Source organism: Salvia miltiorrhiza, chromosome 7 (assembly GCF_028751815.1).
Source record: "Salvia miltiorrhiza cultivar Shanhuang (shh) chromosome 7, IMPLAD_Smil_shh, whole genome shotgun sequence".
Classification (NCBI taxonomy): domain Eukaryota; kingdom Viridiplantae; phylum Streptophyta; class Magnoliopsida; order Lamiales; family Lamiaceae; genus Salvia; species Salvia miltiorrhiza.
Window position 1 is genome coordinate 1,426,404 of NC_080393.1, and position 17,240 is coordinate 1,443,643.

Sequence of the window (17,240 nt, forward strand, 5' to 3'; positions counted from 1 at the left end):
TACGTTTCCAGGTTTTACAACCAGTTTTAAACACGTGTAACCCACCCTCAATATGTTGAAACAGTTCTCAAAGACACTACAACATCAACAATCCAACAAACACAAACATATTCAAACAAACTATAACAAAGTGGTCCTCTTAATCACATAAAGTAACCAGGAAATTAACTTAAATAATTTCAACGATATTTAAATACAACACCACAAGATAAAAAAAAAAAAAAAAACAAGCAAAACACCAACACAAAATTTACAAGCAGGACCACCTAACCATAAAACAATAAATGAAATAACAAGATATATATGTCACTGTCTCTAAAAGAGTGACTCCACTAAAGATGTTAAAATTTCCAGAAACTTTTGAACTTTGACCCCACGGGCTGGGCCATTATTTCCATTAAACACAAAAGCACAAAAAAGGAAAAAAATACCTATATATATACGTTTCCCGATTTAACTGGAATTTTCAAACAGTTATACCCCAAACTCAACATGTTGAAACAATCCTCAAAGACATTCTACACCATTAACAATCCAACAAAAACAAAGATATTCAAACAAACTACAACAAGGTCGTCATTTTCATCACACAAAGTAACCCGGAAATAAACTTAAATAATTACAACTATATTGAAATACAATTACAGAAGATCAAATCCAAAGAAACGAAAAACAACACTAAAAAAACCAATAAAATCGAACCTCTGTTGTTCATGGCTAGCAGTTCTTCTTAGCTTCGATTGCTTCTCAAAAACTTCACATTCTAACTCAATCTCAGCATCACTCACGCAGAAAATAAGAATTTGTTGGCTTCTCCAAAGGCTAGAACGTTTGCCAACAGATTGCTCCTCAAATAGAATACCTCCATCAGCCACCTTTTCTAAATCATACAAAGGGGCATTCTCGACCAAAAAGGACGAACCCATTGGAAACAAAGCAAAATCAAGAGGGTAAAGCCGTAAATTCACAAAATTCTACTCAGAACTAACGATCGGGAACCGTGAAAATGAAATCCCCAGCATTCTGTAAGTTGAAACTCCTACGAACTCAGAAAATTTTCAGCTACGCAAAATACAAGAAATTAACAAATAAAACTTCATTCAATTTGAACCGATGTATGAATTAACATAACTATCATACACTGAAAACATACAAAATTTTCAACTAAATCTAAGGCCCTTTCAACCAAAAATTGCTTCAATTCGATGGAATTCAATATGGAATTCTTTACCTACGAAATAATCATTTTCTACAATAAACCTACTACACGGAAATCGAGGACAAAAAAGAGTGCAAGATAACCGGTAATAGGCTGGTTTAGTTGTATGAAAGACCGGGTTTTCGAGGTGGACCGGCTGCTTCACTTAAAGTTGACCGGATGCCACGTGTGAGGATCTGAAGGGTGATCCTCATTAGGGGTGATCTAGCATGGACATTACCCTATGCATGTGTGTGTGGCATCACATCAAATATATGTGAATATACTTTTCTTAGGACTAATGTCATAATGAATATTTGGGTAAGATTCTTGAACAGCATTATTCATAAATGGAATCTCAAAAGTCAAAGCTAGAACAGTAAATCAAAGGTACAACAGTAAAGAAGGGCCTAACTTTAACTTCCACATTCAATTAATTTCCACATATGTCCAAATTAAATAGTTCCCCCCACATACAAATGTATAGCACCAATCACATGGTCTGCCTATTTCGTGAGAATTTCATCATATATCTTAGTATAAAAATAAATTATTGACCACAATCATTAAACGCATATAGTCGATCAGGCCTAGCTCAAATAACAAAATTCAGGCACTCAAAGACTCTTCTTTATAAGAGATTTTGAGTTTAATCTCACTTGTGTGCGGATAGTGTTATCACCTTTGTGTGGTGTAGAGGTTTCGTCTGCATACGAGTTACTGATTTATTTATATATTAAATACCTCTTGTAATTAAAAAAAATTATTAAGCGCAGATCCTTGCTAGAGTTTATTTATTAAGGTGAATTATCTTTTATTATTGGGATCATAAGAGTGTAAAATTTACCCCATCATAGGTAAATTCAAGATGGGATTCACACAATGATTTAACAAAAGTATATATAATAAATTTCTTGTGATATCATTTTATATAAGATTCCATTAGTTTTTTAACTTAAAACATTATTAAAAAAAAAAAAACTCGGTATTGATTCGATGTATATATAATAGTGAAGCAAATTTAGAGTGGACAATGATTGATGTTCAGAATCGTTAATATTACTCCAGCCTACAACTTTATATTATTATTTATAGATTGGCATAGTGCTACATTTTATCCATTCAATACTTCGAACTAATACACATTTAAAATTTTATGTTAATAATGTTATAAAAAAATAAAAAAATTATGTTAGTTATAACTAACAATTCTTGGCTTTTAGATATTCCTTCACTATACAAATAGCTAGTACTTATCAGAATCTATTCACAGTTTTATATATATGGATCACTTACTCTCAATATCAAGTTAATGATTGAAGTTTACAATATTTTTTATAAAGATGATATGACCCCAGAACATGGCATCAAACAATAAGCATGATTAAGATTTTGAATACATTCTTAATTACCTTTTAAAGATTTGGGAAGATTGAAATCAGAACCGATCACCTACCCACCGTGGGCAAACATAACGTGCCCACCACTGATGTGGCAATGTTAATTAGGAAGGATAATTGATAAATCTTACTCTAATTAAAATTATCTTACTCTAATTACAATTGCCACATCAGTGGTGGGCACGTTATGTTTGCCCACGGTGGGTAGGTGATCGGATCTGAGATTGAAATATATGACGATATAGATATACAATTCACGAGGGCCTCGGGGTGTGTATTCGGACGGTTCGGTTCCAAAATAATGTGTCGAGTAGAATTGATATATTATGAAGCTAGTACAAGTAAAATTAGACACTCCATTGATTTAATTTCAATTAATGTAAAACTTAAAATTGAGTTTGGGCTCATAATTCAAAAGTGTATAATATAAAACATAGGTTAAATTTCGAAAATGGATTGATGAAATTTCAATCTATCTCAATAGCAAATTTAGAAGTGATGTAATATCGATTTTTTTTTTCAAAATATCTTTGGCCTTTGGTGGTATTGATGCAAAAGTAGGGGTGTGCAGCGGGTCGGACTCGAACCGACCCGTCGAGTTTGCTGGACCGAAAATTTTGAAAGAACGGACCGACCCGGACCGAAAAATGTGTGCGGGCCGACCCGAACCCGGACCGAACCCGAACAACGGGTCCGGTTCGGTCCGAGTCCAACCCGCCGAGGCCGAATTTTTTTTTTCCTATTTCACACTTAATTTTCATACATAAAACATAATAAATACGATACAAATACATATCAATATCATAGTTCCATCATTGACAATCCACAACTCAATCTTTAGGGTTAGAAATCTGAAATTTTAATTTTATTAATACTATTTTAAATATTAAATATATAAAAAATAATTAATTTATAAATACATGGGTCGGTCCGGGTTCGACCGGGTTTTGACCCGGACCGACCCGACAAAAGTTCGGTCCAAGAAAATTGACCCGAACCGGACCGAACATAGGTCTTGGGTCGGTTTGATCCGGACCGAACCCGCTGGTCCGAGCGGATTTGACGGGTTCGGGTTGGGTCTGCACACCCCTATGCAAAAGGGAGTGGGATTAAAGAAGTGTAATTAATATAGTAAGTGCTCTATTAATTTAGTTGCAACGAGTAACCTCCACCGTTTTTAATTTGAGGGGGAAAAAATATTCTTATTTAGTGGATGACAGAAAAACTTTCAATGAATTTGTGATGACAATTTTCCAATAATTAAGGAGTCACTAGTTAGAGAAATTATTCTAGACTAGCTAGCCTTTGAACTATGGAATAATTAAAAGCGAGTTCCCATTTTAACATAGTTTCTTAATTCAAGCCTTAGTATCATACTCTTATATATATGAAAAACGCACTACTTTATAAATTTAAGCATTTTATGCTCAAATTATATGAAGAACTTGTTTTATCCTATGATGTTGATGAGTTTGCTTGATTTTTTATGAAAGTCTTACATATTTGATCGATTTGACAGCTATCAGTCATAAAAATCAACGATTTGACAGCTATCAGTAAAGAACTCATGTGACCGTCCGAGCGGCCAGAGAGATGATTTTACCGAGCGATCATATGATCTGACCATCCAGATTGTGATTAGATTTTAAGGGGTGATCATATGATCATTTAGAATTTTGATTAGATTGTGTCCTTTGTAATTTCATTAGAATGCCTCACAATCACTCATTTTTGCTGGCTTATATTCCACATATAATAAGTTTATCCATATTGACACTTTATAATTATTGGAAAATCTCAACTAACTAAAATATGATGACATTAGGGGATGCATGTATAGTTATGTTATATCAAAATTGAGGCCTCACATCTCCAGCTACGATGTAATGATTGTTTATGGAAAATGGTGTTGTGGTTATTATAGCATCTCAAAAATATCATAAGACGTTGCAAATATGGAACCACAAATTAATAATTCTTCTATAATATATACCTCAAAAAAAAAAAAAAAAACACTTGAAATGAAGAAATAATAAAGAGGCACATTTATTGGTATATTGGTAAGTAATGATTGAAAATTTGAATTTCATTTCCGCAATCCGAATCTAATCCAATGTCATTAGCTTGAGACATGGTTGTTTTGACGCAACAACGTGAAGCACTTTTTTTTTTAATAATCGTATATTAATAAAGTGAAAATTATTTTTAATTAACTAGAATAAGAAAGTTTTTAATTATAAATATGCTTTATATACAATATTTTTACTATCATATTTTTTATATTATAATAATATTTTGATCAAAAGTAATATAAAAATAATAGTTTTAACATGATTCGAATTAGTTCAGGTTCCGATAACATAACTTGAATGTACTATGAAACATTACAAATTCACTGCAAAAAAATTATGAATTAAAAAAAATTAAATTTCACTATTTCTGATAATTAAATTTGAATAATAAATTTATTTATCCAAGTGTATCGTAAATCTTCACGGTCTAAGAGTTACAAATAATTTATATTTTGTACAATATAACCTACGCTTATTTAAACTACTCCCTATATATATGTATAGAGTTCAACTTTTTATTTTTATTTTTATTTTAAAATATCAAAGCCTTTTATTTTTAATTAAACGAGGTATCTGAATGTAATTAATTATGCAATTCGTACGTAGGCAGGACCTCACCACCATCCAAACAGTGGCAAAATATCACCTCACGCAGGCGAGGAACGCTCTGCGTGTAGGACCTCAACACCAAACAATACAATATCACATGCAGGCAAGAATACAACACCACCTAAAATGGAAAAACATCACCGTACGTAGACGAGATTGAACTCAAGACCTCTCATAAAGAAGAGTCTTTGAGTGCCTCAGCTTTATCACTAGAGCATGTCAAAGCTTGTAACCGACAAGATCATCACTTGATAGTCTCTCAAATATTGTAATTACAAGTGGTATGTGTGTGTGTGTGAATTATAAACAACAAGATTCATGCATTTCAATTATACATGTGTGAGAATATCCCACGCACATTAGTAGGCTCTCACAATGTTAGATGGAATCAAAGCAAACCCCATAAAATTACAAAAGTGTGTGACGAAAAAGTTTGGTGCTCTTTTTATGGGGAAAAAGCTAATGTCACCATATCTTGTTTAAAGCTACATTTAATTATTTAATTTTTAAGTATATGATTAGACACAAAATAGAATTGGTACCTCTTCTAAATCAATAATGCCACAATTAAACCATATGCCTTTTCCCCAAATTCCACACTTTGCTCTACCCACCCACCACGTGCCTTGCTCTTGCTCCACCACTTTTTTCCAATATTTTCTCATTAATTTGAATGTGGAATTTAGATAAATATCGATTTTATGGTAGTTCGGAATTAATACATTCTTGATCAAATGCATGCATTATGTTGTTAGTGCCACGGAGTAGAGGTAAAGGATTTTTTAGGATAATAATTTAGACTGATTTAAAGTTATGATAAAAAAAAAATTATATCCATAAAAGTAGGATACTTGTTAATAAGTAATGTACATGTTGCATAATTCTCGATTGATTTTAAGAGTTCGGGGCTTTACATTAATTATTGTAGGCACAGTCACGTTCTCGGTCCGTACGAGTAAGCTTGAAGTTCTTAAAATGAACAGAAAATTATCCAGTAGGTACATTACTTAGTAATTAATATCTTATTTTTGTAAGTTCAATTTTTTTTTTATTATAATTTCTAGATGAACTTAGGTTACTATCCTAAAAAAATCCTACAATTCTATGGAGGAAAATGAAATATTCAAACGATGTTGAGAAGGAGATAAGGGCTGACCTTCTTGATGAAATGCGATTTGAGTAAGAACACTCATGCCACTTTTGATTTTTTGGGTGATTCTAGATTAACAAAAAATGATAATTTCATGAATAATTGTAATCGCTGGATTAAAGATATCAAATTATTATTATTATTTAAAAAAAATTAGTTTCCCATTTTCTTAGTGACTCAAACCCCGACTTAAATGATTATTAGTTCTTAATTGTTGCTATTAAAGACGTAGTTTTTAATAATTGTAATCGCACGGAAACGTGGCTTCTATACTATATATACAAATGTGAGAATGATAAAATTATTCGTACACGGGCAGGATTGAATCTAAATTTTTTTACATATAAGAATTTTTTAGTATCTCAACTTTACCACTTGAGCTAAGCCACGTCTACGATGATCTAAAAATATGTTGCATAGACCATAGTGATGAATAATATTTAAATTTTGGTCAATTCAGGCCGTTGACTATATCTCGTGTCATTCAATTGGTGGGGCCCATCCACTTAAATTTATTTATGTGATTTTAGCAATTATACGGGCATTTATGCAATATTACATCATGAAATCAAATATAGCAATTCACGTCCATAAATTATTGGTATATACGTAATTAATAATCCCCAAATTTAACGGTAATATTGTGCTGTCTAGTTTCTTTATTCATGGGTTGACTCGTTGTACTTGACATGCATATGTGGGAAATCAAAGTCGTCAAATCAGATCTTAACTTTATTAATCTTTTATTTTAATCTATTTACAACCCGTTGTCTATAATATCATACGTTAAATAGTTCGATTTATAAATATTGCAACCCATGATCTTAACGATTGCTCGGTCGCGCCCGCTCTACGAGTTCCGTTGTGAATGCTCGATCGATCTTAACAGTGATTACATATACAAATAATCAATTCCTCTAAATTAGAAGTTGGAGATTTCTTAATCTCCATATTTTATGTCTCATTTTGTTTCCACTATCAAATTCAAATCCATATATAGCTTTATAGTTGTTCAATGACTTTATACAAAAATAAATGAATAGTTTGTATCGACCAATTCCTAGCCAATAAGTGGTTAGTAGCTCTTTCAATAATACTCCCTCCAGTCTCAATTTTCAGCATCCATTTGAGAATGACCCGAATTTTAATAAAGTGGTTATATGTGTTGTGAGTGAATAAAGGTTCCACCTTTTATATGAGTTAAAATAATTAAAGTGGAGCAAGAGTCCTACCTACTTTTATTAAAAATATAAATGGATACCAAAATATAGGACGACCAAAAAAGAGTAGATGAATAATAAAAGTTGGGAAGGAGGGAGTACTTTTTACGCTTCTAATAATAATAAAAAAAATTACGCCTTATTAATAATGATCCATTTTTCTTTTTCGTACGTTATTAATAATGATTCAAACTAAAAAAAGAAATTATTTCCTGTCACAAAAAGTTGTGGGCTCCATGACTTTTTATCACTTAATTTTATTCTTTAATAACTACTCCCTCCGTCCACGAAAGAACTTCATATCTTTCATTTTTGGGACGTCCACAAAAGAACTCCCTACCTATTTTTGGACTATACCCACCACTTATAATCCTCTTATTTTTCACTTTTCACAACTCACAATATTAATTATACATTTTCACCACTCCCAATACACTCAACAACCTTTTATCCACTCTCAATACACTCAACAATATTTTTTCTTAAAACTCGTGTCACTCCCTCCTAGGAAGTTCTTTCATGGACGGAGGGAGTATTTTTAATAATTGTGTCGAATGGTAATATGAGCTATAATAAGTGGAAAGAACGAAGTAATTGTTGAAATGTGCACTCCAAATATTTAACACTAAAGTCAAAAGTATTTTTGTCATAACACCAACTAAAAAAATCCAACTTTACGAATTAAGCGACCGTGACATTCATTAGATCAATAAATGTTTATTTCCATGTAAAAACGAAAGAAATCTCAACGTCTCACGGTTTCAAATAAATCCAACAATACTTACACATTTTGAGAGACAGAGAGAGAGAAAAAAAAAGAGATGGATTTATCTAAATTTATTTCATAAATTATTTTTAAACAGGGTATATACTTCAGGGAAAAAGTAGAAAAGGGAAATACATTTGAATATCTCGTTAGATATTTATTCAAAAATATTTTTTATTGTAAATATCTGCACCCATTATAATTACCTCAAAAAAAATATCATCCATTATAGTAATATTATTTAATCTAACATTATAGTACGTTATCATCACCCATCAAGCTAGGATATTCGATACAACACTACGCCTAACGTTAACAAACATTACTTTTACCCAGATATTTGTTCTTACAAAATTTGAATTCCCCATTATATACTAGTATCAAGTTTTTTTTAATAAATATCTTTTACCTATACATTTATTATTTAAATTCAATATCTTTTTACGTACGACCATCCACGTGACGTGTAGTCGATCTATATGTATACTACATAACTCGAACATCAGAAATACTCCATTTGGGCTGTCTTTCCAAAACATGCGCATTTTGTCATTTTAGGCCGTCTCCTAAAAACATGTATTGTATATTTTTGAACACTACTTCATCACAAATATTCCTTTAATTTTTATCTCTACTTTTCATATTTAAGGCGAAACCCCTTCTGCACTCACGATACACTCATCTAACATTTCTTAAAATCTATGTCGCCCAAACCACCGCACGTTCTTTCGAAGACAGATGGAGTAATTATAAAATAAAATGAAAAAATATCTAGAAAAAAGGTTACCAAACCTTTGTCGTTCCCTCCATTATATATATGTGCACAACAACCTCCCCCAAGTCCCAACACACAACACACTCATAACATACTTCCAATCTCTCTCTCTCTCTCACCAAATTTGCAGAAAACCCTCGAATTCTCTGCATGCTCACATGCAGTGCAAGTGCGACAAAGCATCACCTCTTCTAACTTGATATATTCTTGAACACTAGCTAAACCCAAACATTCTCATTGATCTCACAAGAATCCAAAGAGTTAGGAAGCAAATGGGAAACGCAGAGATTGAACTCCAACAGCAGCGTGTGGGGGTAGAGATGCCTCCAACAAAACCCTTTCTCCAAACCCTAAAATCATCCCTCAAAGAGACACTCTTCCCCGACGACCCCTTCAAGCAGTTCCACAACCAGCCGCTCTCGAGCAAGCTCGTGCTCGCCCTCCAGTACTTCGTCCCCATCCTCGAGTGGGCCCCACGCTACACCTTCGACTTCTTCAAAGCCGACTTCATCGCCGGGATCACCATTGCTAGCCTTGCAGTTCCTCAGGGCATCAGCTACGCCGGCTTGGCCAGCTTGCCCCCCGTTATAGGCTTATGTAAGTTCTGTTTATTCATTACTTTTGGGCACGGAGATTAATAAAGAGTGAGTTGGTGAAAAAGGGCAGGCAGGGCCCACTGTTAATAACATTTTCAGTTGGTAATTTTTTTACTAACAAAAGGTATGAAACATTACTAATGGGACAGATTCGAGTTTTGTGCCGCCGCTGATATATGCAATGCTGGGGAGCTCGAGGGACTTGGCCGTCGGGACCGTGGCGGTGCCGTCGCTGCTGATCACATCAATGGTGGGGAAAGAGGTTAATCCTCATGAAAACCCTAAGCTCTATGTGCAGCTGGTTTTGGCTGCCACTTTCTTTGCTGGAGTTTTACAAGCCTCCTTAGGCTTGCTAAGGTTATTTTTCTTCAAAATTTTAATTAAGTTTCAAGAATTAGGATGTGAAAGGAGAGACAACTCAAGAGTTATGTGATGCTCTTTGTAGGCTGGGATTTATTGTGGATTTTCTCTCACATGCAACAATTGTGGGGTTTATGGGTGGGGCTGCCACAGTTGTGTGTTTGCAGCAATTGAAGGGCATTCTTGGACTTGTGCACTTCACTCATGAAGCTGATCTTGTTTCAGTCATGAAATCTGTATTTTCTCAGATGCATATGGTGAGGATGAACTACTCTTACTCTTCCTATACACTTATATAGTATATATCAATATATATATCACTTTGTATTTAACATCTATATGTTGATGGTTGATGCAGTGGAGATGGGAAAGTGGAGTGTTAGGGTGTTGTTTCCTCTTCTTCCTCTTCATCACTAGATACTTTGTGAGTATTTCGCCGTCAAAATAATTTAACTTGATCAAGTGTCTGGTTTGTATCAATTGAATTACTATTATTTATCGCCCCAAAATTGAGTGGATTATTTATCTCATCCACCGAAGCAAACGCCTCCGAAGAATATTCCGAGTCATCCCTTCTTTCTTTTTGAGATTCTTTGACATGTTTCTCATTTATTGATTCTGGAAAAATTTGTGGAAATTACAGAGCAGAAAAAAACCAGTATTTTTCTGGATAAATGCTTTGGCGCCTCTCACGTCTGTTATATTGGGAAGTGTTCTGGTTTATTTCACCCACGCAGAGAAACATGGTGTCGAAATTGTAAGTAAAAACAAGCACATAAAGAGACCATTCAACACACACACACACACATATAGAAGCCTAATTGGTGATTTTGATGTGGTAGATCGGACATCTGAAGCAAGGGCTGAACCCGCAATCAGTGTCCGAGCTGACGACCACGTTCGGGTCGACTCATCTCATGACAGCGATGAAGACGGGAGTCATCATCGGTGTCATCGCCCTTGCTGTAAGTCACTACACACATCTCTGTCTACTACTACTACTACTACTTTCACACACATTGACTGTGAGATTTGATGATGTTCATACAGGAAGGGATAGCAGTAGGAAGAAGCTTCGCGGCGTTCAAGAGCTACCATATAGACGGAAACAAAGAGATGATCGCGATTGGAATGATGAACATCGTAGGTTCCTGCACATCTTGCTACTTAACCACAGGTACTTTCTCAACACACAAAAATCTAAGGAATTCTCGCCGAAATCTAAACTCTGCTATCCCTCCACGCTAGGTCCGTTCTCGAGGACAGCGGTGAATTTCAATGCAGGATGCAAGACTGCAGTCTCCAACATCGTCATGGCGACTGCAGTGATGCTAACCTTGCTGTTTCTAACACCGCTGTTCCACTACACGCCCCTAGTTGTGCTATCTGCCATCATCATGGCGGCGATGATCACCCTCATAGACTATGCAGCCGCCATCCACTTGTGGGCAATTGACAAATTCGACTTCATCATCTGCATTAGCGCGTACGTAGGAGTTGTCTTTGGCAGTGTGGAAACTGGACTACTTATCGCGGTATGTGTGACCTAAATTCAGCTACCAACCATGGCCTAATTTTCCTGATAATTCATTCATCGATTCTAGTAGTTGATACCTAAGAGATGCATGTATTTTGTGATAGGTGGCTATATCCCTACTTCGTGTACTATTGTTCGTAGCAAGGCCAAGGACCTGTATCATGGGTAATATTCCTAATTCCATGGCATACAGAAGCATCGAACAATACCCAAAAGCAAACTACGTTCCTGGGATTCTCGTACTTAATATCAGCGCTCCAATCTACTTTGCCAATGCAAATTACTTAAGAGAAAGGTACCTGTAGAAAGAATGTGTTCATCGACATCATCTTGAGTCTAAAACCATCCGTGCTCATCTGACTTGACTGTGTTGCTCAGGATCTCGAGATGGATGGATGAAGAGGAGGAGAAGCTAAAGTGTGCACAAAAGCACGACCTGCAATACGTAATATTAGATATGAGTGGTAAGTATTCATACCAGTCTACCAGAACAGGCATCCCGAACTTCAAAAGTTATAAAGATCGACTAATGAATACAAACATATATAACAGCTGTAGGAAGCATTGATACAAGTGGAATCAGCATGCTCGAAGAAGTCAAGAAAATTGCTGACACGAGATGCATTAAGGTACGTGACTCTTATATACACTCGCAGTTATAGCTAATGCTCGCATGCAAGAAATATGACCAGCTAATTGTGCTTTGTATTCAGCTTGTGTTAGCTAACCCCGGAGGAGAAGTGGTGAAGAAGTTACACAAATCAAAGATAATTCATACAATTGGGCAAGAATGGATCTACCTGACAATTGGAGAAGCTGTGAGCGCCTGCAACTTCATGCTTCAAGCATGTAAACCAAAATCTAAGGCAGTTGAATGTGAGGCAGCAGATGATCAAGTCTGATGTCACGGAAACCAGTTTCCTTCCACAGCGAGAGGGACCATTTCTGCAGATGAAGCTCCGAAAGTCTTCTAAAATTCGGAAGCATCAACAACTCAATGATTGTAAAATAGTATGGTTGCAAAGTCGGGGATGTGGTAGAGCAAGATGTCCTAGTAGGCATTAGATAATTGTTGTGGTTTATCTTTTCCTTGAAGCAATTCAGGAGAAATATTTCTTCATTCCAAATGCTATAAGCTAAGTTCTTCTATCGCAATCTTAAGCTGATATTGAGCAAAGCATCTTCACAGTGCAGTATACTGTGAACGCACGCAGCAATGCCTTATCTAAAGATTAGCCAAACTCGCAGTCTAAGCTTCAAATTCTTCACTTACATGGACAAAACTACTCTCATATGTTGCCACTATCAATTGACACAGAGCACTTAGGATCTGCACTAGATTAAGCTGTGGGCAACAAGGATAATTAAATGCAAATTATATGATGGACTTGATCTCGAGTGCATGCCACTCTCTTCTAATAAAAAAAGATGGTTCAACAATCAGTGACGACTGCTGGTATTACATAGGAGTAGGTAATGTCAAGAACGATGAACCATATCAGGTATTGTACTATTGTATCTACTGCGTATTAGCTTATTATATAAACAATTCAGAAGTAGGGACAAGAAAACTAATTCAATATGGGAAAAATCAATTTCAGCCAACACTATTGAATAAAACAAATTCAAATCATACAAGCAACAATACCATCAGAATGGAATCTGTTTCTTCTACAACTAAAACCTCAGCAGGTGCAGGTGCAGCGCACCCAGTGATACAGAAATCTCACCTCACCCAACAAAGAGCACCTCAATTTGGATGCTTCTTACATATGAACTTTTGTAAACCCAAGAAACTGACAATAACTCAATAAGCACCAGCACATCTCAGGATATGATTCCACTTCCAGCAAGAAGCTCCACAATTTAGGCAAGTGTTTCCTCAGATGAATCTTCATCCACATGGAAGAATTGCATAAGTCTATGCTTGCTTGAATAAACGAGGGAAAATTTCATGCAAGCCGATGTCTAACGTGACAGGATCCCTGGAGAAATATAAGATTAATCATGATTTTTCATATACAAATAGCTCCAATTTATGTATTTGTGTGCACTTGATTGAGATTCAGGGTGCATATATGGATATGCTGCAGTAGAGAGATACCTGCACAAGGTTTGACCCTTCTCACTAGAACAGGGGATAAACCATATTTTCTGAAGCAATGGTGATTCAAATTGGAAAAACAAGCCATCACTCTGCCCATGCTTCCATTTTCTTGATCCTTGGCCTTTCCACACCTACACGTGCAATACAGAGAGTAACAGTCATAACTTTATTTTGGTGAATGATATACATTGCAAGATAACAAACTGAAATCATAAACTGTATTTCCAACTCAAACTACATTGCAAGATAACAAACTGAAATCATAAACTTTATTTTACGACTGGAGTACCAGATTGTCTCCAATATTGATCAATTTAACTGATAAGTAACCGTGGAACTGATCAGACACGTAATTGAATTGCTAGTCTATAATCTCCAATACTTCTTCATTTATAAGTAAACTTTTATTCCTGACCAACATAAGAAAAAACCAGTATTCAAGCAAATATGAGCCAGTGAAGACTAAGGATCCATTAACAAACATCTCATGTGTACTCGTTAAAAAAATGAGAATCTTCCAAAGCTTCGTCCACTGGAAAGTAACTGATTATTTGGTTTTATAAACTACCCAGGCTTAAGTCTGCAGAGAGGTCAAAAGTTCCTACTAGATACTAATTTTTTTGAGACTTCTACTTGTTCAAATCAAGTGGATAGATTATGAATAAACGCACAGGAACGTATATGTCTTGTTAGACAATATAATGGTGCAACAAGCAGATAGTCTATCGAAGTTTGCCATTACCTGAGGATACGAAATTATATTTTTGGGCACCACCAAGCAAGCAGCTTGAGAGAAAGAATCTTCAGCATACTGCCTGAGAAATGAGAAACAATTGCTGTGTGTATGTGGTGATTCAAATGCCTGGCATAAAAAGGGGAATCATACATAACCGTTAAGTATTGAAACATGAGTGTTACTGCAAAAAAATGAGTATTGCTGCAAAAACATTATGGAAGAGTGTAAAATACCTTATCAATATTAACCACGGGAGCATATTTTTCAGTGTCTGTTTTATCCTTGTGAATTAGGAAATAGGTCCTAGGATCGACGGTCGAATTTTGATGCCATGATTTTATTGCACTCTCCATTGTTTCAACAACAAAAGAGAAAATTTCCTTCCAAGAATCTTCAGCTCCATACTTTCCAGACTGTTAAAAAAGAAATATATTTAGTCAATCTTATAAGGCAATCGTGCACCTAATGGTACTCAAACCATCATTCAAAAGAATCTGAACATTTGAAAGAAATAATTAAGTTGGCAATCCTACACAGACATATTTCAGCCTCTCTACTTGACTCAATCAAGCAGAATTTGTTACCACAACATAGATGCCTTCATTGTGATCCCAGTAGATGGAATGAAGAATCATGGAAAATTGAGGATAACATAGCATTTCATGATTCATCAGAACAGATATAATCACAGGTGTGGACATCCCCAGCAACAGAAGGAGCTTGAAAAGGCGTGTTGCTCTGAGATATTTCGAAATACGAATACAGAAAATGCAGACTTACTAGTTCGGTTTTCAGAGAATCCAAATGTTTAGTCATATCAACATTTGATCTCGAAGCTTCTACTTCTTGAGATCGTTTTTTATCTTTTGCCAACTGCGTAAGCCTCTTGATTTTTTTGGACACCTCGGAACTTTGCGAGTTGTACTTCAAGGCAACTTGGAAAGCAGCCAAAGCCTGCACATTCAACAGATAATTTAATATTACCAATCCGGCTTACTAAAAATTCTGTGCAAGCAAAATAGGTCACATACATCGTCATATCGTTCCAAAGCCTCTAAAACACATCCCTTCCTGAAATAACCCTGCAGATGGAACCAGTACCATTTAGAACACAAAATCTTGCAGTGTGAATTTCATATGTATAATGTATCTAATTATAAGTATACAGAAATTGCACCTTTTCCCAATCTGGTTTCAAACTGATTGTTGTTTCTGCATCAGCTAGAGCTTTGTTAAGTTTTACCAAATGCAGAAATGCAGCAGCACGATTGCTGGTAAGAAGCATAGTGAAAAATTGTTTAAAACAGTTCAGATCTCAAGAAAATACAGAACATGGTATATTCTGCTAGAACCAAATAAGCATTGGGAGAAACTAAAGTTCACAGCTGGAACAACAAAGGAAATAGATGGAGAACAACAAACTAAAGTTCACAGGTTATGACTTTTGTAATAGGGGGAGCAAAATCTAAATCCTTAATCTTCCTAAAGCAAAGCTTCCTATATTGTTTCAGAGAGTGGAAATTGTCTCTTTCTTTATGTTTCATTGCGAAAAGTATCATTCTTTACTTCGTTGGGGTGTCTGATTCACCTTTCAGTAAGATTTATGATGTGCTTTGACATTTTCACAACAAGATGAATCAATGAAACCCGTTTAAACCAGCTACGCTATTTCAAGCAAACTCAGTAGAGCGAGCTACATTCTAACTATAAACTTGTATGGTAACAGAAACTCCAACAGAATAAATGAATTATATTTCGTGTTGAAAAATAAAAGCAAACAAACAACCAAATCACAAGAGATCAAAAGCACTATGCTTTCAATATTAACATAACAGGGCAAACTTGAAGAACCACCAACTAGCTAAACTCACACAACACGTGACAAATAACATAAAAGCTAAATGCGAAGTACTGCAGCATATCTTATCACATTAACTCGTCAATAATGAAACCAGAAAGCAAAACAAATCGCTTAATCCACACACTCACTCACTCACTCAATCTACAAACACCGAAGAATCGCAAACAGAAACGATTTCTGCAGTAAGAACCTGTAAAGAGTGGGATTAGAGGGATCCTTCTTGATAGCCTGAGTGTAAAGAGCTGCCGCTTTGAGATAATTCCCTGCTTTGAAAAACTCATTGCCCTGATCTTTCAGCGAAACCTCTGCTGCTGTTTGCCCTTCAGATTCTCCCATCTTTCTCGTATACCTTCAAAATTCAATACTGATTAACTGTGTTTCTTTCTATGAACTGATGGTGTGGTTTTTGATTAGGGTTTCTGAGATTTATGATTTCTTAGTTTATTTGCTAGTTTTGTTGGAGACATTCTCTGGTTAAAATCTGGCAAACTATTTATCATAAATCGTCAAATAATATCAAAAAACGTGTTTCCAAAAGCATGATTCTCTTATATATTTTCGACAAAATTCTCAAGTGACAAAAAGGACAAAATTTTCCCATTTTTTTTTAAACTTTGGGGGAGGGGGTTTGTACCCGACCTCACTGTTCGTAGACAAGAGTTCGCACCGCTTGGTGGGAACAATTTTTCATATTTCTTGACTAAGCATTATTCTCAAGCACATAAAGAAAAGAAAAACACAAAAGAAAAAAAAAATGTGTAAGACTATCTGACGTATCAAAATCATCGTAGAGGTCAAGAACGTGAATATGAATCCGTATATAATGACATGTTTATAAGTTCGATGGTGTTTG

General features: G+C 35.3%; 2 protein-coding genes across 3 annotated transcripts; one reads left to right on the plus strand and one right to left on the minus strand.

The window, feature by feature from the left end:
* Nucleotides 1–9,247: 9,247 nt before the first annotated feature.
* LOC130991420 (sulfate transporter 3.1-like) lies at nt 9,248–12,810 on the plus strand. The gene is made up of 12 exons (XM_057915635.1): nt 9,248–9,787; nt 9,936–10,143; nt 10,232–10,403; nt 10,505–10,570; nt 10,790–10,903; nt 10,989–11,111; nt 11,197–11,323; nt 11,395–11,681; nt 11,788–11,978; nt 12,062–12,147; nt 12,236–12,312; nt 12,397–12,810. Exons 1-12 carry the CDS (start codon nt 9,463–9,465, stop codon nt 12,583–12,585), a joined length of 1,965 nt encoding a protein of 654 aa, XP_057771618.1. The 5' UTR covers nt 9,248–9,462; the 3' UTR covers nt 12,586–12,810.
* Nucleotides 12,811–13,265: 455 nt separating this feature from the next.
* On the minus strand, nt 13,266–16,911 carry LOC130991422 (uncharacterized). Of its 2 annotated transcripts, XM_057915637.1 has the most exons (8): nt 16,578–16,911; nt 15,704–15,797; nt 15,558–15,608; nt 15,307–15,480; nt 14,760–14,939; nt 14,533–14,652; nt 13,788–13,921; nt 13,266–13,668 (listed from the first exon to the last, which is right to left on the minus strand). In XM_057915637.1, the coding sequence occupies exons 1-8, from the start codon at nt 16,721–16,723 to the stop codon at nt 13,605–13,607; spliced, it is 963 nt and encodes a 320-aa protein (XP_057771620.1). In that variant the 5' UTR covers nt 16,724–16,911; the 3' UTR covers nt 13,266–13,604. The 2 variants fall into 2 exon arrangements, with proteins under 2 accessions (XP_057771620.1, XP_057771619.1); XM_057915636.1 differs by having other exon boundaries at nt 13,266–13,921; nt 16,578–16,904.
* Between the last annotated feature and the right edge of the window lie 329 nt (nt 16,912–17,240).